The 23,931-nt window shown below is 39.3% G+C and overlaps 1 protein-coding gene across 2 annotated transcripts in view; it reads left to right on the top strand.

The window, feature by feature from the left end:
- The window catches only part of BAZ2B (bromodomain adjacent to zinc finger domain 2B), a 255,923-nt gene that overhangs the window by 171,170 nt on the left and 60,822 nt on the right, over window positions 1–23,931 (top strand). For both annotated transcript variants that reach the window (XM_077829691.1, XM_077829690.1), the window contains 7 exons: window positions 3,189–3,281; window positions 3,402–3,463; window positions 9,672–9,737; window positions 10,909–10,974; window positions 11,664–11,708; window positions 11,958–11,984; window positions 13,307–13,372. In XM_077829691.1, the coding sequence (XP_077685817.1) occupies window positions 3,189–3,281; window positions 3,402–3,463; window positions 9,672–9,737; window positions 10,909–10,974; window positions 11,664–11,708; window positions 11,958–11,984; window positions 13,307–13,372 (425 nt within the window). The remainder of the gene's footprint in view (window positions 1–3,188; window positions 3,282–3,401; window positions 3,464–9,671; window positions 9,738–10,908; window positions 10,975–11,663; window positions 11,709–11,957; window positions 11,985–13,306; window positions 13,373–23,931) is intronic.

Raw genomic sequence — 23,931 nt, 5'->3', positions numbered from 1 at the left:
GATCTCCTGATTTGCACTCCGACCACTAGACCACAATGCCTCCTTTTTCAGCCCTCTACCTACAATAGCAACATGAGAGCAAATTAGGGTGTATTTCCTCAGCAGTGACTATTTCCTCTCTAGTGACTTTATTGTATTAGTAAAAGATATCCCTCCCTGTGCCCTGTTTGCAAATTTTCCTGTTGTTTGAGATTTCATAGAGGTGTCCAGATACTACACTGAAAGAGGCCATGCAAGCAGATAGGTATTTGGAGGCACTCTCTTGTCTGCTTTTCTCCATTCTTCAAGGACAGATGATTCTCATAGCCCTGTCATGGCTACAGGAGGTTCTTTATATTTAGTATTGGACCTATTATGCCTGTTAATGTCCACCTTGGCTTCCTTTTCCCCACTCAGGTTCTCAAGCATCGAGAGTAATATCGATTTCAACCTAATGTCTTGTGATCTCAATCTTTCAGAATCTTTACTAATTAATAATGGTATAGACTAGGAACTGCTAGTCCAATCAGATGCATTTTGGCACTCTCCCTATCAACTGTTCTGTGTCTCCATGTATTTGGATATGTCAGGCTATCTAAAAGAAAAAAGTGTTTTTAATAGGGGGGTTCCAGGCTCATTTCATGGGTGGCATCCAGAGTTTTTCTTAAGCATATACCAATTCTGGCCATACATTTACTTACTCGAAGAATTTGTCGGACATTCATATTCTGCAGCGAGATACCTATACAGTGTGTGTTATAAATACCTGCATGGGTAGATGATAACTTTTTATACTTTGTGTAAATATTCCTTAGAAAATCATCATGAAAATTTACTAGTCCTGGTATAAAATCTCCTCTCACTCGGTTACTGGTGTGGTAATAAAAAATATTTTATTCACCTATTTAAAAAAATAGTTTTCCCAAAGGAAGGACAAGTAAAACATTGCAAAACTGATATAAAGGACTATTTTCCTTTTGGCATGGTAGTACTGCAAAAATATTTTCTTAAGACTAGCTTCTTAGATGCACATTTCCTTGTCTAGTTACTCCTGCCTTTCAATATCCAAAGAATGCAGTTTCTGTGTATGGGATCCCAAGAATGAGAAACATTTCCTACCAATCTTGTAACTTCTGTTCTTTGATAGTAAACTCCTCTAAAGAGCGATGCTCTTCAGGGCTTTTCGCTTCTTCTACTGTTAAATACGTGTCTCAACTGTGTGGTCAACATTATGGAGCTAGGCAATCTCCTGGAGCTTATGTGGGTAGAAAAGTATACTAATAAGTATTTGGCGTGTGATTCAGGGCACACGTCATCCTTTCTAGAAATTCTCATTTCAATAGTTCAATTTCACAAGTTGACACATGTGCATACTTCTAAAGAGTGTGCATTTCTGGAGTAAATTTTCTGTGAGTAGCTTAATCTCTGTCAATAAGTTAATTTGTCTTTTACTTTGGATTCTTGTGTGGTGTAGTCAAATAGTATAAAAAGCTATTGTAGTTGTTGCTGTTCCATAGAATCATAGAATATCAGGGTTGGGAGGGACCTCAGGAGGTCATCTAGTCCAACCCCCTGCTCAAAGCAGGACCAATCCCCAACTCAAACTAAATTGCACATCATTGGTGGTGGGTTGTTGTTTTTTTTTGTTTTTGTTTTTTTTAAATCAAGCCCAAATGTCTCAGTTGAATATTCCTACTGCACCAAAAAGATAGTCCTCTATGACTGGTTCCTTTACCAGTCTTTCAAGAGATTAAAAGAGCTCCAGGTTCATTTCTGATTCAAATTATGCAAAATAGAGTTCTTGTGGTGAAGAAGTAGAGGGGTCTGTTCTTTCAGATCATCCTTTGGCACTGAGAGCTGACTGCATAAAAACTCCTATCCTTAAATTCCAGAGCTTGAACGAACAGTCTCCAGAAGTCCAAGACCTTCAATACTCTTAGTTTCATAAATACCCAGTGTAAGGCCAGGTTTTTCTTACAAAAGATTTGAGAAGTTATAAGTAAGTTAGTTTGTTTTTTGTTTTGTTTTGTCCCTCACCCCCATGATTCTATGATGGCTACACGAAAATGCACTTAGTGTTGGCCTAACTCTGTTCCCACTGAAGTCAAATGGAGTTTAAGCAATGAGTTCAGTGGAAGCAGAGTTACACCAGTCCTGAATGTGTTTGAAAATCCCACCCTATGTATAGAGTAACTGCTAAAAAATTATTTTTGTCTGTACTGCATCTTTAAATCCTTATACTCCATCTCTTATTTTTGTTGGAAAACGTAAGTTTTTCAGGCATTTCAAATAGCACCCTTCTGTAATTCAGTGTTAGAAAAAGGATCTGATTTTTTTTCAGTTTTCATTAGCATTTACATGAAATACTGATGTATTCTCTTAAAATACACTTACATTTTTTCCTCTTTTTGGTTACATGATAAACCGTCCATAAACTGTCATTTTAACTTTTTCTGCTTTTTTTCTTTTTTAACCAGTAGACCTCTTCACTATTATGTCACTCATTGTGAGCTCTGCTGTTTTACATCCTCGTCTTGTACCCTGAAATTTTATTACATTTTGTCATACACAGAGAGCAGCCATATACTTCTAGTCTAAATTACTTATCTTTCAGATTAAGGGAAAATAACAAGAATGAACAAATGTAATGTGTCTGTGACTCAGGTTGAAAATTTAACTCACTTCAGTACCACCTTACTTCACAAATAATCTCACTAAAATCAATGGAAGTATTGAAAGAGTAATCAACATGAGAAAGAGTGGCAAAATCTAACCTTATGAGAGTGTACTGTGTAGTACATGCTATCTGAACCCTCTCTCCTGGGATTGTTCAAAAAGGATTAGACGTTTATATGGAATAGTTTAGTTTATAAAGAGACAAAGAGGTGGGTCAGAATTTTTTATCCTGATGTTATCACTTGATTGAAAGTGAATTATTTTCATTTTTCAGAATTATACATAATTTTTGTGTAGATAACAGAAAGCATCCATGTTCATTTGAGAAGCTGTTAGAGGTATTTGTTTATAAAAGATATCCTGGTATAAGAATTCTATATTTAAACATTTTCAGGATAAATATGTGCAAGATAAACTCACTATTTTCTTTGTCTCCTCATTCTTTATGTGAAAAAGCCTGAACACATAAGTTAGATCTTTTATGTGAGACAGTGCTGTGACTATGTGCTTAATATTTCCTCTTTGTGTTACAGAAATAGCGAGGCAAGCAGCACAAATAAAGCTTTTGAGAAAACTTCAGAAGCAGGAACAGGCTCGAGCTGCCAAAGAAGCAAAAAAACAGCAAGGTAAATAGTAAACCTCTAAGAGATTGTGCATAGTTGCAGATGAGCTTTAGAATTGTTGAGATTAGGTTACTGTTCTTCAGTCATTTTCTGCTGATGTTACATTTTTTGTTTTACTTGTAGCTATTATGGCTGCTGAAGAAAAGCGGAAGCAAAAAGAACAGATAAAGATAATGAAACAGCAGGTAAATTTTGTGTATTCATTAAATAAGCTCTGTATTTTATTTATTTATTTAAACTCATACTTTCAATATATTTGATAGGTTATAGAGTGTACTTGTTAAAATTTGAAGTTGTTAGTTATCTAATTATAAAGAACATATGTTGTATTTTATTTTGAAAGACTAGATTGTGCAGCCCTTACTCATGTTGGTGAATATGTCCCTTACGTGATCATGTTTACTTCAGTGGTACTACACATGTGAATAAGGGTTGCACAGCTGGCCCTCCAGTTAGTTATATGCTCAACTACTCTATGGCTCTATAAAAAGAAATAGTGATATAGCTGCTTATGTAAACATCAAAATAGCTCAGCCAAAACTGCTAGAGAGGAAACTGCCAGTGATTTTGGATTGTTATTGTTATAGCAAATGCTCTTAACCATATGTAATACTTTCAACAGCAAGAAGATTTTTCATATTTTAGCCATTAATAAATTAAGCTACTTGTGGAAGCAGGTTTTTCATCATTTGAACAAATATCCCAATAAATGAATTATTAAATGAATGCTTTTGAAGCCTGAAATTCTAAAAACAATTGTTTTACTGGGTTTCTTTGCATTCATTCTTTTCCCTGCAGTGAACTGGACACGTTAATTTCTGAAATAGTATGTGGTGTGCATTGTGTTTTTGAAGAAAGTATTTAAATTATTGCTGTTTGCGCTATTTTAAGTTCTGTATTCATATTGATATAGAAACTTTGCTGCTTGTGTAGAAGCTTAAATTGTGTGTGTTTATAGTTAAAACCTAGGCATTCTGATTTTTTGATAGAGAACTTTATTAAGATTGTCAGGATATCCTGATCAGCATTTCTTTGACTGTCCTTGTATTGTGCAGTACAGTTATAATATTTCTTTGATTTATAAAGAAAATGAAACACAAAAGTACCTTAATTAATTTGTGCGTGGAAAGAAGAGTCAGCGTTTACTTGAGATTTCCATTTCAATCCAATAATAAAACCCAACCATGGAGCCAGTGGAACGTATTCCAGATGAAATACCTTGCACTTTTTAAACAGGCTTCACCAGATATCTGTGCAAGGCGGGATTTGTTATCACATTCTTGATACCATATCTTGATTGTAACCTGTGAGAGTGAACATTGATATAAATTTCTGCCTTTCTGGTCAATTTCTGCTATAGATTTTATTATTATTTAAATTACAGTGGTGCCTTGAAGCCCCAGTCATGGACCAGGACACAACTGTGCTATGTGCTGTAGAAACAGAACAAAATGATTGTCCCTGCCCCAGGGAGCTTACTTATAACGGTGTATTGCTGATCAATTGCATTTGTAGCTCAGTTGTTTTTTTAAAAAAAGGCGCTTGTGTTCGAGTGTTGCTCAGCATACTGAAAAAGTGCCTGCCGCTCAACCCGAATTTAAGTGAGGTCAGCCTATATTATTTATAGAATCGTCTCACATAACAGGACTGTGCATTCAGGTGCTACAGGAAACAAGTAAACCCAGATCTCTCTGTATTTGTTTTTGGCTTTGGGGAGTCATTAATGGGGATGAAAAAATGTATGCTCTGATCGTCTCACCATCTAGAAATGATTACAAGTCAGTCTTGACTAGAGCTGGCTGAATAACATATTTTTCAATTTGTTGGCAATTTCAAAAAGTAGTTAAAAAAAAAAACCTGGGTTTGACCGAAAACCAACATTTCTCAAATTTTCAGGGAATCAAAAAGTCAAATAAAAAAAAAAATAATTTGAGTTAAATAAAATTTTTGACCATTTTTTAAATGTCCTTGACATTTTAAAAATCAATTCTAAGGCAATTTTAAAACAAATATCATTAAAACGAAACAATCAAAAGGTTTCATTTTGAAAATGTTGAAATATCTTGATATGTTTTCTATTTTTCTTTCCTAAATGAACATTTCAGCAAAATTGACACAAATTAAAAAAACATTTTGTTGTCACTGAATCTGTATTTTTTGCCCCCAACCCCATTTTGTCTGAAAAATGTTGCCCAGCTCTAGTTCTTGCATAGCACGATCTGGGTCCTGTGTAGTAACAACACAATCCTTCTGTTGTTGAAGCACACTTCAACTTCAAAACTTTGAGAATTCTAATATTTATTTCTCTATGAGCAGCATTAACTCTGACCTCAGTAACAAATACATGCCACCAAGTTGTGATGAAGACCTGTGTGCTGTTTTGTTTCTACCTAAAAAAAAAAGAAAAATTAAAAAAAGAGGTCAGAGTTAAGGTTATGCAGTTTAATGGGATTTCAGAGAACCTTGTTAGTGTACATTGTCAGTGTGTGAATGCTGGAAGTGAAAATTAGATTTATGTAGACACGAGGAATCCGAATTAATTTTGGTGGGCAATGTGATTTTTGGGTGGTAAGCTGTGGTGTGAATGTTAATATTGCCTTAAGTGGTGATTTCCTTGTAGTGATTTCGTTAGATAGAAAATGTACTCTTGAACATCCTTAACTATAACTTAACACAGCTTTGGATAGGGATTTCCATGTGTTTTTTTTTAAATGCACCTGATGTGTAAAGACTGTGGGAGAGCAGCTCTATTGTGACAGACAGAACAAAGCACAAACTTGCATAGCAAAGTTGCTCACTGCAGTGGGACTCCCCTTATTCACACCTTTGTATGTCTCTGTGTGGTGTCTGTACATTAGGGAGGCTGGGAATGAGAGTTTAGTGGGATATTGTTATTGGGTTGTGGGGATGTAATGTAAGGGAAACCTTTTATCCATGTTGAAACTTTTTACTAACTAAAGTTTAGCATAAAGAAGACACTTTCCCTGTGCACCTGTTCCCCTCCACATGCCCTGCCTCCTTTCCTCAACACCCCAATCTGCCTTTTCCTGCAAATCTGCCCTAGATTCTCCAGCAAGTCATGATCCTAATAATGTTCACAGGGAGGCACAGTCTGGCATACCTAATGCGGTCCAGTGGAATAGACGCTCCACTTTTCAGATAACTATGTACATATCTTTCTTTCTACGTGTCCCCTGTGATTGCCCTGTTGCTGCCAAGTGAATGGGAAACTGGGCAAGGGGTCAAGGAGAACGAAAGATTTACAGGTGATAGCTAACTGAGAAACAGAACTGCTCACTGTTAAGGAGACACTGTCCCTGTCTAACAGACTTCCTAAAGTTTGCCACAGTGCAGCCCTGTTTGGACTGGGACTTCCCCAGTTTAAACAGAGACTGGCAAGAGACTGTAGTTGGGGACCTGGGGAGGCAGACAGGATAGTTTGAGGACCCAGCAAGGGTCATGGTAACAGAGGAAAAAGGACATAAGTCTCTTGTTCCAAAAACGTAAGACTCTACCGCTTCACCTAGAGTCTCCTCTGACTTAGCAGTATATGCAGTTGAGCAGTTCTGATTAGGGCAGTAGTGTTTAGTGAACCATGGAACAGATTGTAACATCTCTGCCAATGATGAATGGTACTTTATTCTTTGTGTTGTCCATGGAATCAGTTGGGACCACTCACAGAGTAAGGTGCTACTCAATCACTATGAGTAGTAGTATCAGAATCTTGGCCTCAATGTCTTAGTAAACATGAATACAAAAAAACCCAAACATGTTAATAGAAAGAGATTACCTATTAAAGTAATATTTGAAGATACTGGCAATTGTGTGCATGAGAGTAAACCTCTTCAGTCTGAGTTAACTTAATCAGTTTATTCAGATAATGGCATTTAGAAACTTTTACATGGTAAAGGACTGTTTCACCTAACACATACAACATAGTGTCCTCCTTTTTGTGTGGCTAAGTATAGTCAAAATAGAATTGAATGAGTAAAGAAAGGAGAGGGAAAGGATTTGAAATGAGAAACTCAACATATAAAATTTTAGTCCTCTCTGTAGTACAGTAAAGGCTAAGAGTATGTTGGCTTGTGTCAAGAGGATATTATGCTAGCTAACGTATACAAAAAACACTGAGTATATTGGTACCATGTTTGTGAAATATGCAGTGTAGGTCACATTAGTTGAAGAAAAAGTTTGTTAAAATGGAGAGAATAAGGGTAGGATACTAAGATAATAAATGGAATGGAGAGGGTTTGCGTATGAGGAGAGCAACAAAATGGTAATTTTTAAGATTTGAAGTGCTATTGTCCCTAAACTAAGTGTATTTAATTCAACTTGATCTACTTGAAGTTGTTAGATTAAAATGAGGGGACATAAGTGTTGTTTAAATATGACTATGGCATACAGCAGGTAAGAGGCTTTTTCTTTTTTTTAAGAGAGATTAGTGAATTGGTGGAATGATTTTCCAGTTGAGATAGTGCAGTCAGTAGTATTAAGAGAGAGGTTGGATTGCCATTTTGCACTCTACATTGGGGCTACACCTTTAATATTATTTGGAAACTGCAGTTAGGGCAGAGTGCAACTACCTGCCTGCTCATAGAACAGAATTTCATCCACAGGGCACTCTGCAACTAAGCTCTTTGATCTGTGCTCACTGCCTCTGTCCCTGGGCGGTATGGTGACATTTGAGGGTAGCTGAGATGTTTGAGCTTTGGATAGACACATTTTAAAGAAATCTAATTAAATATACTTATGGTGGTAAAACTGTGGGTGACTCTAGAGGATTAATTTTGTGCTTTTCACACTTCTCTTTCCTGGGAGGTCAAGGTATGGTTAAGAGGGGATTTCCCCCCCCCCCCCCAATTAGTCTTTTTTGGCATGTGTTTAGCCTCCAGCACAGAAAATGGAGTGACTTTTAACATATTTGAAATTTAGAAAGTTTTAGTAGAGAACATAGAGGTGGCATAATATTGTTTTTAGTAAACTGTTCCAACCATAGTGAGCCCACTTCTGGTACTGTGCAGGAACTCTCACCATGCCCCTGAGAGGAGATGAAGTTGACTCCTCTTCATGAGATATTTATTCTCTGGAGACTCCAAAAAAATACAGTGGTGACATAATTTCCAACACACAGAATAGAGAATTGATGGCTCATATCATACTCAAGACTTTTCTCTTACAGGTGCCTTGATACTATGTCCATTTGAATGCTTGTCTGTATGACACAGCCTGATGAAAGCTGCTTTGACATCCCTTGGAATAAGTTAAGGGCTTTGCTATGCCCTGAGTTCTGTGGTTCATATTTTCTCCTGTTTGTCCAGATAACAGAATATCCATCCATAGACATGCTCTGCTCTTTTAATTGATGTTCCTCAAGCAGCTGTTCTGAGACAGTAAACCCTTAAATAGGATGCCGTAACATTTTCAATTGCAGCACATACTATCTCTTTTTACAAGGCACAAAGTATACAACACAGGACATGTAAAATAAAACTGTACACTGACTGCATTAGGCTCCTCCCATGCCTCAGGAGCTCACAGGCATGCTGAAGTCTCTGGGAATGACCATGACTGAAAGTGCTGTGGCGACTGTTTTCCAGATTTACTTATTTATTTACTTTTACTCTATAGCGCATAACGTCACACACCCCTCTGAGAAATACAAGTAAGGTTGTCCAAACTCAGACTATCCATCTTGATAGGCTAGTTTTCAGTGGAAATAAAAGTATACAGCACTTAATTGTGCATACTTCATCCAGATCAGATATGGCTAGGCTAAATATTGGCTGCTACTGGGTAGGTACTTTGGGCCATGCAATATGCCAGGTAGCCTGATCAGTGAAGGTTCAAGAATGGCTATGCTCCCAGCCCCCGATGTCTGCAAGAGTTAAGCAACAGATAGCAGGGAGCAATGAAGATTTCACAGCCCCCAGCATTCCCTGCATAAGCAGACTGTGTCCGAGCACCACAGCCCCTATTTCTACCCATCCCTACACATCTCCACCATTGCAAGCCAGGATTTGGCCTACACTGTATATTTTGTGCGGTCATCAGGGTGCTTCCTTTTCTCTAAGTTAGTATAATAGAAAAACTGTTGTGACTGCCTAAACATAAACCCACAGTCATAGATTCCATTTTCAGTGCTTTCAGAGATGTATCAAATATTTGCTAATGTTAATGTAGAATACCAAACACAGACAATTGTAGTTCAAAATAATCAACTGGAATGTGTGTAAGATTCAGAAAAAGTGTACTTATGTACACGTGCTCATTCCTTTAAAAATAATTATGGCTCTTTTCTCACTTTTTTTTTCATTCATGTAAAAAAAAAAAATCTTTTATATACTTTTTGTTGTTGTTTAAAAGGGTTAAAAGATGTTTTTCCCCCCCTTGCAGGAAAAAATTAAGAGAATTCAACAAATCAGAATGGAAAAAGAACTTCGGGCTCAGCAAATTTTAGAGGTAGAAACAATAAACTAAGTATAATTTTTTTTAAATGTGTTCATACGTTTCAAGAACATTATAATTAAGAAAAAAGTCTTAACTGCATGTTTGTTGCCACTGGATTAAAGTAAGGTCTACATCAGGAATTCCACAGTCTTGATTCAAATTGTTAACTGTCTCACTATTTCAGAAATTTCTAAGAATATTGATCCATAATTTAAACTATGGTCTCATTCCTGCAGTTGCTCTCCGTATGCTTAATTTTAAACACGACAGTTGTCTCATCGATAACAAAAGGAATACTCATGCTTATAGTTAAGAAAATATGTATTTGCAGAATCAGGGAGTAAAATAGTATTGCAGTCTGCCTTATATGGAATTTAGTTCCTGACTGTGGAATGGATTTAAAACTTTGTTTTTAAAAGTTAGATTACAGTAACAAAGAAGGAAAATATTTAACATTTGGCTGTGAAGTTGATATTTGAACAGCATGATTCTGATCTTCAAAAATGTGCATGATCTATTTTTAAAAGACATAAGCTTCCATATTGCAGATGGTTGCTTCATATAATGTAGCCATGTCACATACAACTAAATTAAAGGAATTTAAATTTAAGATTTCTGTTTCAGATCATCATTTCTGACCTGTCTGACAACAGATTTCTTTTTGGTTTCAGTTGTCTTATACTAAAACTGATATTGATATAAATTAAATGGATGGGAATATTATTCCGAAAATGTGTTGATGAGCAGTCCTTACATTGGCTTCAACTGAACATTTTCAGTTACATCAAATATGTATTTTAAAATGGAAAAAACTGGTAAACCATTGATTGCTAAAGTTTTTTATATAGCGTTTTATATAATGATTAGAATTTTAATCTCTTTCCAACAATATTTAAAAAATAACTATTTTCCTATATGTTGTGTATCTTGGTTACAAATATCCAAGTAAAATAAGTCTTGAATGTGACTTCATAATTCTGGCTTGCCTTAAAAAGAAAAAAAAAGTTAATTGTGAACTTACTGATAATGCAAAGTGTACTAGGGAAGAAATCTGTTATAATGTACACATAATATGTGGTATTGTTTTGCACCTTGTGAGGCATGTAGTTTTATTTAGTCTGAGATTATTTTCAAGTTTTAGTGGTGTTGTTGCATGACCTTGAGACCTGTTTTGCATGCACAGGCTAAAAAGAAAAAGAAGGAAGAAGCGGCAAATGCCAAATTATTGGAGGCTGAGAAACGAATAAAGGTTAGTTTAGATGAGCATCAGAGTTTTTATTTTCCAAAAATAAAAACTGTGTGATTGTGCATAATAATTGTGAACTAATATATGAACTGTAGGTTTGGCAGAATGTTTTTTCATAAGGTATTACATTTGTAATAGAAATGTAGAGTAAGTACTGTGCATATGTGTGCGTGCGCGTCTGTGTGCATATACATATATACGTGCATATGCGTGTGTGTGTGTGTATATATATAATATAAAATAAATAAATAGAAGCGTCAATACTAGAGTTATCCGTACCTTATGCTTGGCTTGAGCAGTTCTAGACGTGCTCACCAAACCCTTATGTAATAGCACTGCGTACAGTGTCGCTTCTGTTTTATGTTGAGTATAATGGAAAACTCTGCTGCTACTTGTGTAACGTTGTAGTCAAATATCCCATTTATCCCTATCAGTGCCGAAAAACTTACTTGCTGTATTTGGAAATCATGCACTCTCAGTGTAGCCAAATGTTATTGGCATCTCCTGATGCTCAGTTCAGTAGATTTGGTAGCATAAACTGTTCCTATATTATGTGAAGTGTTTGAAAATAAAGGAGTAAAGAGACAGAGAATGCAGATTCTTCCTATTTTAGCATGGCTCAAAAAATTGCATCTTACTGCTAAATAATATTTGTCAGGTATTTGAAGCACCTTTTTGTTCTTATGTTTAAGGAAAAAGAGATGCGAAGGCAGCAGGCTGTTCTTCTGAAACATCAGGTTGGTATGCATACAGTTATCAGAACAGTAGCAAGTGCTAATTTTTAACTTCTGCTTAAGCTATTTGGGGGAAAAGTCTTCAAAATATTTTTGGTATAAATTTCTGATTTTGATTCCTGCATAAATTTTTCTTTCATCTTATGGTTTATTGACTTTCTTTGGTATTGGGGTCTCTTTGTGGGGGTTATAAAGTGGTTTTACGACTTTGTGATTTCTGTTTCATAATGTTGTGCCAACTCTTTCTCCCAGGAGTTGGAGAGGCATAGACTAGATATGGTATGGGTATGTTTATTTTTGTACATCTAACACCGCATTGTGATTTGGTTGTGATATGGTTGTCATAGCAATGCATAAAATGTAGCACTGGCTGCTGTCATATTACATACTGCTGCATGGCTTTACAGCACAGTGCATTGCATACATCTGCTTGTCTTGTCTATTAAAGAAAAAAGTATGACTTGTCTCAGACGTGTTATAAATTGAATTCTGTGATCCATATATGAGGCTGTTGATTGGAAATCTACATTACTGATGTCACAACATGAGTTGGACCATTATGTAAAATCAGTGATGAATTTATGCAAAATTAGCATTTTATCTTTAATAGGAAATCACTGTACAAATTTTGCAAGTCTTATCCCATTTGTTGGGTTTCAGTATAAAGCTTTTAATATAATTTTGGATTAGAACACTACAAATTGGGTTAGAATTACTGTACAAATTGGGACCATGTCTTTCCCCAGATTTGTCCAGTGCTGAGCATACTAGCTTTCAATAAATGGTAAATGCATAATATTTTAATCTAAAAATGAAATTAGGGATGAAATCCTGGCTTCATAGAAGTAAATGACAAACTCCTATTAACTTCGGTGGGGCCAGGATTTTACCTTAGAACTTTAAAGTTTAAGGAACTTATCTAGTTTTTTCTGTAGTACAATAAGTCATGTTCCATTTAACTTTGTTAACATAATCTGTGGCGCAGCCTTTGTGGCTTTGCATTGAGGAACAGGCATCAGTAAATAGGAATATCCTATTTTATTCATGTTTGCGTATGAACCATGGCTAGTTTAAGTAAAACTGGTCTCAATACAGATAAATTCAGCATACTTATTTGTTGGTGGCATATTGGATTCCAGCAAGATTTTAATTAAACATGAAGTTAAAATGATTTTCAACTCAGCCTTTCACTATATTTTTAAATGATCAGAAATACAGCCTTCTGTTCAATTGGCTATTCATTTAGTAATTGCAAGCTTTCTAATAGCAGATGTAAGGTAACTGACCTGTTCCAGCCAACCATTATGCTTTTTGTTCTGCCAGCTTATGAAGGAGCATCACAACTGACCATAAGTAAAGCTGTATGCTTTCTGTTTTACACTGTCTCCATGTTCATTGCTTTACCTTTTTGCTTTTGATTGTTCTTGTATTTGCTTTCTAAACCTGAACTAAAACATGCACAGACTTGGCCATTCTTGTCCTATATATAGTATTTATTGTGACTTGTCTATTAATGCTAAACTTGTACTGAGTTTTTAAAATAAAAAAGACACTTTTATAACTGTGGTTGAGTCTTGTTCTAATTTTATCTGCTTTATTAGGAACGAGAGAGGAGAAGGCAACATATGATGCTTATGAAAGCCATGGAAGCACGTAAAAAAGCAGAAGTAAGTATCCATTCAGCTCTGAAAAGTGTGCAGTTTCTTTCTTAACATTTTGACTGCTATCTATCTGCATTCATAGAGCAGAACATTGACACAGAACTTCCATAAACAAATGATATGATAAGCAAGCAGCTGACTTGAGAGTCAGAAAGTACTTTTGCATCACAGAATATTTCTGTGTAGGTCATTTCAGACTTCAGAGCCACCATAAGTATCTCCTAGCAAATGTGATTCTCCCCCCAACACACACACACATTTTGTGTGTTTGTGTGAGAATTTAATGCTTTAAGAATAAGACAGTAATCGTACTGTCCAAAGCAAGGCATAAGGTTGGACATATGCCGCATAGATTTCCCCAGACAATTGTTCAAATACCCTTCTTGTTCCAGTCATGGGCTTCTCAGGCTTTTATCTGTACTTGGAAAATGAGTTGTATTAGAAAACACGTAAACTAACATGTTTTAAGTAACACACTGCTTGTCCTAGATGTTAAGTGGTGTTTAACAGTGTGATAAGTAAAACATATTAGCTAACACAACTCTTCCTTCCAGTATAGATGAAACTTCGAAGATTGCTAATTATGCCAAATTATGTGGTGTTTTTGTGAAGTGGAGTAGAGCTGAAAATTTTGTGAAAACAAAAATCACAAACGTTTCTGTTGAAAACTATGCTACACTCAACCTTTTTAACTCTCTGCAATGAGTAATAGTTTTTACAACACCCAACAAGTGTGTCCTTGACTATTCTTTAGGTCCTTGAATGTCGGGCTTTTAAAAGGGGGAGGGGGGGAGGTAGGTCTCACAGCATCAACCACTATATTCAGTTTGGTACACAATTGTGTGCTACAAAACACAGCAACTGCTAATGCTGCAGCCTCACTAAACTTTAGGTTTGCAACTTATTCAGCAAGTGGAAAGCATAATTAACCGGTAGAAAAGGCAGTTTTCATTCTCAAAAATTACTGAAAAAATGCAAAGATAAAGTACCAGAAATTCTGCACTGGCAATAGCTCCAAACAGGCAAATAGTCCCAAATGTGTTGGCTTCATAGAATCATAGAAATATACGGCTGGAACAGAATTTGAGAGGTCATCCATTTCAATCCTCTGTGCTGAGGCAGGACCAAGTAAACCTAGACCATCCCTGACATAAGTTTGTCCCACCTGTTCTTAAAAACCTCCAATATTGGGATTCCACAATCTCGCTTAAAAGCCTATTCCAGAGCTTAACTACCTTTATAGTTAGAAAATTTTTCCTAATGTCTAACCTAAATCTTCCTTGCTGCAGATTAAGCCCATTACTACTTGTTCTACCTTAAGTGGACAAGAACAATTGATCACAGTTCTCTTTATAACAGCCCTTACCATATTTTGAAGACTGTCCTCTGTCTTCTTTTCTCAAGACTAAACATGCAAAGTTTTTTTTTTTAATCTTGCCTCTTAGGTCAGGTTTCCTAAACCTTTTATCATTTTCGTTGCTCTCCTTTGGACATTCTCCAGTTTGTCCACATCTTCTCTAAAGTGTAGCATGCAGATTTTAGACACAGTACTCCAGCTGAGGCCTCATCAGAGCCGAATAGTGGAACATTTACTTCCTGTATCTTACATCTGACATTCCTATTAATATACCCCAGAATGATATTAGCCTTTTTAGCAACTGCATCACTCATATCGAATTTGTGATTGACTATAACCCCCAGGTCCTTTTCAGCAGTACTACCACGTAGTCGATTATTCCTCATTTTGTAGTTGAGCATTTGATTTTTCTGAGTACTGCCTTGAACTTGTCTTAATTGAATTTCAACTTGTTGTTTTCAGACCAATTCTCTAATTTGTCAAGGTTGCTTAGAATTCTGATCCTAATTTCCTCCCAGTTTGGTGTGATCTTCAGATTTTATAAGCATACTCTCCACTCCATAATCCAAATCATTAATAGAAATATTGAATAGTACCAGACCCAGGACTGACCCCTTGGGGACTTCTCTAGGTACACCCTCCCATGAGGAACCACTGAATTCTGTCTTTCAACTATTTGTGCATTCACCTTACAGTAATTTACACTGTGTAAACATTTTAACACACTTTACCCTTGAACCAAATCACTAAATTTGTTTTCTCTTCTGACCTAATGAGGGTTTTTGATAAGGGAGACCAAAGTAAAACCAAACTGTTCTGTGAAAACTAGTAAATAAAGAAAAATAATGTGAAATTTTGTAGACTTGGTCTTTTAAATTTTGGTCTTTTAAATTTTTAGACTTTTTTTCTATTGAAAAAAATATTTTCAAAATGTCTGCAAATTTGATGTGAGGAAAGCTCCTCAATATGCATAATGATTACTCTCATTTGTATAAGCTTGTTTTTTCACAAAGTTTTCTAGTGGCCATTGCTTACTATGAAACACAGCCCCTACGTTTTATGGGATTTGTTAAATACATGCATAAGTCTTTCCAGAATCAGAGTCAAAATTATATGTAATTGTGACAGGGTGCGGGTCTCCAGCTAGTGTGAGGTGAGTACACCCCAACCCTTGAGCGCTCATTTCTTTGGGCTAGGATACCCGATGGACTTACACTGGCAAGATTGTCCTGCATCCCAGGGCAATAAAACCTAAGGTTCAGAGTCAGTGGTGAATCTCTGATTCGCGGGGTCAAGGCCTCGCTGCCTGAGTCTGTCGGGGGTCCCTGATTCGCAGGGTCTCGAGGTCTAGTGGCCGGAGTCACTAGTGGTTCCCTGGTTCGCAGGGTACCTGGGCATAGTGGCTGGAGTCTCTGAGGGAGACCCTGGTTCGCAGGGTAAGCAGACGTAGCAGCCAGAGTCCATGAGGAGTCCCTGGGCTTCAGGGTAGGCAGGCTTAGTGGCCAGAGGCAATGAGGCGTCCCTGATTCACAGGGTAGTGGGCTGCCCCTTGGGGGAGGGTGGTGGCCTAGGGTAGGGGGACCCGGGTCCTCCCTACTCCACTGGGCCAAGGGCCTAGTAGTGGCTCTGCTAGGATCAGCGGGGATCCAACCACAACATGCTGCCTATGTCCGGGATGATGGCTAGTCCCCCCCAGGACTAAAATGAAGTAATGTCTACATATATTTAAAGCGTTTTTCACGTCACTATCCTTTACAAAATGCATTTTAAATTAATATTACTTTTTTTTATGAAGTATTTTATTCATCCATTTCAGCAAAATTCAAATCAGTTCAGTTTCTTATTGTGTAAGGTAAATAAAAAGCAAACACTAATAGTTAACTTTTGCTAAATATTAAAAAGACAAATTGTGTTCTCCGCAATTCCAATTTAAATCCAAAGCAACTCAGATTATTTGAATGAAAATACTCAATATTTATGCCACTGCTGTTGAAAGTAGAATTTGGCTGTGCGTGCATGTGTGTGTGTACACAACATCTTAGATTGTATTAACAACCCAAAACTGAAAGAATTATGCTTTTTTTTTAATAGCACATCTATCTATCTAGACTAGGCAGAGTTCAATTTTATTTTTTTATAATTTTGATGGATAATATCAATGTTTATTTTGAAATTTTTATTAATTTTAAATTGTCATTGTTGGGTAAAATTATGGGGTTTAAGCATTTTTTTTCTATTTTTATTTATTTTAAATTTTCACAGTTGTGAGAAGTTAAGGGGGGACAGAGAATAAATATTTAATGATAGTAGATGTTGAGATTCTAAAGTTAAAGCTTTACAATCATTAAAACACAATCTATCAACATCACATGTCAAAATGTACAAAGTAAATATCCTTAAATCACACTCTAAGTTCTCAAGCAGCATTTTTCTTTCTTTGCCTAATAGTAAATTTAGATGATCATTGATGGAAATGGCTTTTCATTGGTTTGTGTATGTTGGTGAAATCGACATTTTCCAACATTTACTGATAACAATCTAATCCCTCCAAGCCTATGTAAATCTATGGCCCCATCAGTAGCATCTGAGCACTGGTCATGAAGTACTATTTTCCTCATTTTACAAATGGGGAAGAGGCACAGAGAGATTCAGGGCATGGCTATGCAATGGGGGCTACAGTGGCACAGCTGCACATAATGCCACTATAGTGTAGATGCTTCCTACATCATTTTTCCACGGATGTAGGTAATCTGCCTCCGTGAGTGGTGGTAGCTAGTCCAACAGAAGAATTCTTTCATTGACCTAGCCACATCCACACTGGGGGATAGGTCAGCTTAACTAAGTTGTTTTTCATACCCCTGAGCAGCATAGCTAGGTTGATCTAAATTTTAAGTGTACAGCAAGCCTAAGTGCCCATGGTGTCACAGAGAGTCTGTGAAGGAAGAGGTATTTGAGCCTGGGTCTCCTGAGTCCCACTCTAGTGCCCATGCCACTTGAAAACTGTTCCTCTTTTATTGTTACAGAATAATTGTTTCTGTTTGTAAATTACTACTGCAATTTATATTGATGCTAGAATCTCTTTAATTCTCTAATTCTCTAAACTCCAGCATACTCTATCTAAGCAACTGCAGAATCTATATTTTTTTATTACCCGGACTCAAATGAAAATATTTTTTGTGATTGAAGGAACTCAAGATGCTGTGGTTTTACTGGATAGACTAAAATAGATTCAGCGGATACTGGCAGTCACTACTTCTAGGTCCTGATGCAAAGTCCATGGACTTCAGTGGGCACTGATCAGGCCTTTAAATCATGGCCAATCGGCCTCCCTTGTGGCCATGATTTACCTCAATGTGGGAGAATCTTTAAAGAACATTGAGTGATCTCAGTGATCTTAAGCCACACTGCGTCTCAATGTATTTGTTTAAGAAGACATCATTTGGGTCATCAGCTTCATGGAAGTCTCAAGTCACTCTTACTATTCTGACTAGAATTCCCAAATTTCTTAACGTCCAATCTGAACACCAGAAGCAGGTCAATCTTCTTTATAAAGCAGGTCACTTTTGTGAAGCACTTTGAGATCTGTGGATGAAAAACACTCTTAAGTCCAAAGTGCAGTTATTACTATTCGCCATGAATTCTTTCTCTCACTAGAAAGCTTATAACTTTAAGTGAAAAAGGTTTGCTGTCTGATATTAGGTCAAACAATTACAGCATATTTTTTACACAAGCAGTTTTTTGGGGGGATTTATGACCTATACTTCCTGTCTTTGTCTGAATCTGGACTTCACCTACCTTAGCTTCAGTTACAACCTTTCATTACTCTGTGGAAGATAAACCAATTACAGACGGCCTCTGGTATCTAGTAGTTGATATATCAAGATAACAATGGACTTAAAGCCGTCAGAACCCCATAGAGTTATGGGATATAAGTGAATGCTTCACAGATCCGTAAACCCTTTTGTGAGACTCTGAATTAGTGAGCTCAAGTATTTTGTATGGCAGATTGCATTTCAGGTGGCCAGTGACTTTTTGGAATCAACATACTCGAAGACAAAGTATTTATTCATATTCTTTTGGGGTTTATTTTTAAGGAGATGTTTAGTTCTGTAATAACCTGGCCATTTTTCTGCCAACCTTTTTGTCTTCCTTCATACCAGTCCTGTTGAATTGTTTTACAAGCTGGCTGTTGAGCTGTTTTGCTTTCTGGTTTCAACAAATCCTTTAAGTCCATCCAGTATTTTATGTCCTTCCTAAAATAAAAATTAAAACATTAGTTTAGTGCATTGTGTACAAAGCATTTCTAGTGCTTCCTTACTTGTATTTTTTTATTGCTATACTCTAGTGGAATTGAAATTTGAGGTATACATTAAAGTTGGCAACACTGTTAATGATCAACATAATTTTTACTAGGAAAAGTTTGAAAAGTTGCAACTGGGAAATCCTTGCCATATAGTTACAAAACAGTGTTGACATAATGCTGTGAAAGTCAAGATTTGGGTTATCAGTGCAGCAAGGATAGAGTCCTGAGTGTTCAGTTTTCCTGAATGACAACAAAAGCACAAAATTGGAGCATCTCTCACCTATCTGATTTTATAGTATGGTTACTGCTGAAAGCTGAAGAATAGGGAGCAAATTCAAGCCGTAAGCACTTTTAGTATGCTGTATCTCAGAAAGCATTTGAAATTTGTGGTATTATTAAGGAAGAACATCTATTCCCGCATCTCTTAATTAAAGGTTTTTATACCACTATGATAAATACTTCTGTTCTGAATAATTATTTGCATAGAGATTTTGAAGTGCATTTCCTATTCGGCTATAGGGAAAAGACTTACATTTTTTTCTGAGGTATGGTAGTTTTCTTCTTAGATCAGTGGGTAGCCACACTTCCTTCCTTGTATATTTTCACTCAAATGAACCATTAAATTAAGGTATATTGTACACACTGAACCCTCACAAATAAATCTGTTTGGCTTTTTGAGTCAGTAGCTGGCACTACTTGCTCTGAGATAGCACTGAACCAATGCCCCAGCATAGTGCTGGAAGTGTTATCTTTTGGATGAGATGTAAAAATGAAGTTCAATTTGTAATATTTCAAAAAACAAAAATGTTTAACTCTTGTGCCCTAGCCAAACTGAAGCTCACATAATAGCACTTTGTCTACCAAATTTTTCCCTTCAGTGCAGTTACAGAAGGTATTGCTTCCTCTGCAAAACATTTATATAGAGTTTGTATTGTCATATGTTTGCCAAGTTCCACCCTAGAGATGGCTGCACTTCAGTGTTTAGTGAAGTGATCCTTGTGTATAATTTGTATATTAATTAAGTTTGTCAAAGTGCTCTGAGATTTTTCAGAATAAAGGCTGTGTTATGCATATAAAAATATAATTTATAATATCTTTCAAAGTTAAGGAAATAACCCCACACTATGGATCTATGAAGACTTCCATCTTCAGATTGTTTACTTATTTCTCCTAAATGTGATGACAATTGAGCAGTTTCTACCTGCAATTTTACACTAAATCAGTACTGTGGTTTGGATCAGAGAAAGCTAATTTCTGATTAATGACCTAATCCAGGCCCGCAGTCCCACAAAAGTAATGGTTGTATAAAACAGTAATTCTTCTTTGAGTGCTTGCTCATGTCCGTTCCACATTAGGTGTGTGTGCTTGGCACATGCACCGGTGCTGGAAGTTTTTCCCTCAGCAGTATCCATAGGGGAGTGGCTCTGGCGCCCTCTGGAGTGGAGTCTACATGGCACAGTATAAGGGATGCCGCTGGCTCCCCCCACCCTCAGTTCCTTCTTGCTGCCAGTAAGGGTGCATGGAACGTTCACGGCTCTTACTTGCATTGCTTAGGCTTCGTTTGTACCAACCAGAGTTCTTGTAAAGTTAGTATACATAGTAATCGAGTTAGTTAGCCCTTAGCAGTAGTTAGAGTTTTGTTAGTCCTGTCAGGGGCTTAGCCGGGGGACGGGGCATGCTCCAGTCCCCAGGCTTTAAGCCCTGCGGTCTCTGCAAATGGTCCATGCCCATGAGCGATCCACATCGTAGCTGTCTCAGATGCCTCGGTGAAGGGCACATAAGTGATAAGTGTCAAATCTGCAAGTCCTTTAAACCTAGGACCAAGAAAGAGCCTGAGATCAGACTCAAAGCACTCCTGGTGGAGTCAGTGCTCACTCCAGCCCCGGAGCAAAGGTCCGACTCAGCACCCAGCATCGTTGCATCGGTGAGTAGTGCCCCGCTGTTGACGAGCCGGCACCAATCCCTGTCCACGGCCCCGTCCAAGAAGTCGAAGAAAGCCAATAGGGGATGGTCTCCTACTCCCCGCAAGGGGAAGTACAGGGCTGGGGGCAAGCTAAGACCTGCGCCAGGCGGCTCATCTCCCCTGTCGGGAAGTGGGACCTCAGCTAACATCGATGCATCCCTCCCCGTTCCTTGCCTGGAAGCCTGGACACAGAGGCGAGCCTTCGTCAGCTTCAGGTGCTATTGATACCTGAAGCGCTCCAGGCTGTGCAGGAGATCCTGACTCTTCCGGTGCTGGCCCAAGCAGTGCCCAGATCTCAGGGTAAGCCCACCTTGGGACCTTTCCATCCACCCTCGCCTCAACGGTACCGCTTCCCATCGTGGGGGACATCTCATCCCCGTTCACCCGCTCGAAGCCGTCATGCCTCAGAGTTAAGGTGGCAGATGCACTGGAGCCCTCTGTGGTCACCGAACCTTGGGCACCAGCAGCGGGATTCGAGGAGCAATTTGCCGATTACCTGGCACAGACCCACAGAGGCACGCGCTCCCCAGCAGGAACATTGGGACTGGCCTTTCACATCACTGGAATGCCACTACAGATCCCTGGAATGATCGGAGGACTAGCCACAGGCTCTGCCAATGATCCCCGAGACGGATCCTGCCCGGCCCACCATACCTCCAGGTCCTGCTCCTCCTCCCAGTATCAGTCTTGAAGCATGAGGTGTCAATTACCAGTCTCCCATTGTGGATCCACCGAGCACCGCTGGTCACTGAGGTCCCCACGGAGGCGAACGTCCCATTCGGACCGGTCCTCCTCTAGATGCGACCGTGATTATCGCCAGGCCCAGGGTTGCCGCTCCAGTGGATCCAGGTGACTGGGCAGCAATCACTCCAGATATGGCTCCGTTACGGAGCAAGGCTCCACATCGGCAGGGCAGCCTCCCAGACTCTTGGTGCCACCTGCATCATCAGAACTGAAACCTGCCCGATGGCCCCAGGCCCAGTGGTCAGGTCCATGGTACCCCTGGAACTCATGGGGGTTCACCCAGCCCTCCCAGCCTGCCAGCTCAGCATTAGGAGCCTCGGACAGGCCAGTGGCATCGACGACCCAACTCCCTCCGGTGCCTGAGGCAGGATAAGTCCATGTGGACCAAGGGGAACAGCCTGCTGGACCACCAGTGGGTGTCGTGGAACCCTTGATACTGGCCTCCTCCTCATAGTCGCTGGACGGGACCATCGCGGAGCCCCTCACCTGGTTCCTCTGGATGATGCTAAGGCACACCAGGAACTGTTGAAAAGGGTTGCGTCCAACCTTGGCCTGCAGGCAGAGGAGTTGGAGGAGCAAGTGAACTCCCTGTGTGATGTCCTCTTCTCCACAGCCCCTGCTAGAGTGGCCTTTCCCCTTCATGAAGGGGTATTGAAGATATCCAGCGCCTTTTGGCAAACCCCCTCCTCTTTGCCCCCATTTCCAAATGGCAGAGTGTAAGTACTTTGTCCCGACTATGGGGCACGAATACCTTTACTCCCATCCTGCCCCAAATTCCCTGGTGGTCGAGGCAGCTAACCACAGAGAACACCAGGGGCAACCCGGAGCTACCCCAAAAAATAAAGACTCCATGAGACTAGACTTGTTCAGATGAAAAATTTATTCCTCGTCTAGCTTACAGTTGAGGGTGGCTGACCACCAGGCCCTCCTTGGCCATTACCACTTTAATAGGTGGCAGACCACAGCCAAGTTTGAGAATGCCTTCCCAGAAGGTTCCTGTAAAGAATTCCAGACACTCCTCGAAGAGGGCACGGACACTGCCAGAGTGGCCCTTCAAGCAGCATCTGATGCTGCAGACTCTGCCGCCCGCACCATGGTGTCCGCCATTGCCATGCGGCAAGCGTCCTGGCTGCTCCTCTCCGGGTTGTCCTCCAAGGCTCAGCAGTCGATTCAGGACCTCTCCTTTGATGGTCAGGCCCTGTTTGCGGACAACAAGATAAATGGGCTGAAGAACTCACGAACCACCCTAAAAACCCTTGAATGCTACGTTCTGGGCTCGGCCCATAAGCGGTTCAAACCACAACTTCCCCAGGGGCAAGGGAGTCAGCCCCGGCAGGACCAGCTGCACAAAAAGCCCAAGGGCTACAAATGGTGCATGAGCCACTTGCTCCCACCCTCTGCTCAGTTGGGCTCGACCCACTCCAAGCAAGGAGCTAAAAAGTCGTTTTTAGGGTTCACCCTGGGGTGACCTACCAGTCTGTTTCCTGGATCCTATTTTACCAGTTTTTTGCAGCCACCTTTCCTTTTCCCTCCCGGCGTGGTCGACGATAACTTCGGACAGCTGGGTCCTCAATACAGTCGTTTTCCTGGTGGTGGTGACATCAGCAAGATGAGTCTTAGAGATTAAGGCCTTGACCTCGGAGCTGCCTTTCACAGTGTTTTATAAGGACAAGGTCCAGCTGCGGCCCCACCCAGCCTTCCTACCGAACATGGTATCTTCCTTCCACATGAGCCAGGACGTATTCCTGTCTCTGTTCTGTCCTGAGCCACACAAGACTGCTGAGGAGAGACATCTGCACGAGCTGGACATCCAGAAGGTCTTGTCTTTTTACGTGGAACATACCAAGCCTTTCTGTAAATCGACCTAGCTCTTCATTGCTATGGTGAACAGGACGAAGGGCCTTCCGGTTTCTTTGCAGAGGATTTCCAACTGGATCATGTCTTGCATAAAGACCTGTTACGAGCTAGCAAAGGTCCCACGACCATTGATCATCAGGACCCATTCGACTAGAACACAGGAGTCTTCGGTGGCCTTCCTGGCATACATCCTGATCCAGGACATCTGTAGAGCCATGACGTGCTCCTCAGTCCACACGTTCATCGCATTATGCCATCACTCAGCAGGTCAGAGACAATGCAGGATTTGGCAGAGCTGTATTATAATCTGCCCAGCCATGAACTCCTGTCTGCTTCCACAG

This window comes from Eretmochelys imbricata, chromosome 11 (assembly GCF_965152235.1).
Source record: "Eretmochelys imbricata isolate rEreImb1 chromosome 11, rEreImb1.hap1, whole genome shotgun sequence".
Taxonomy (NCBI): Eukaryota; Metazoa; Chordata; order Testudines; family Cheloniidae; genus Eretmochelys; species Eretmochelys imbricata.
This window is presented reverse-complemented; position numbering and strand designations above follow the sequence as displayed.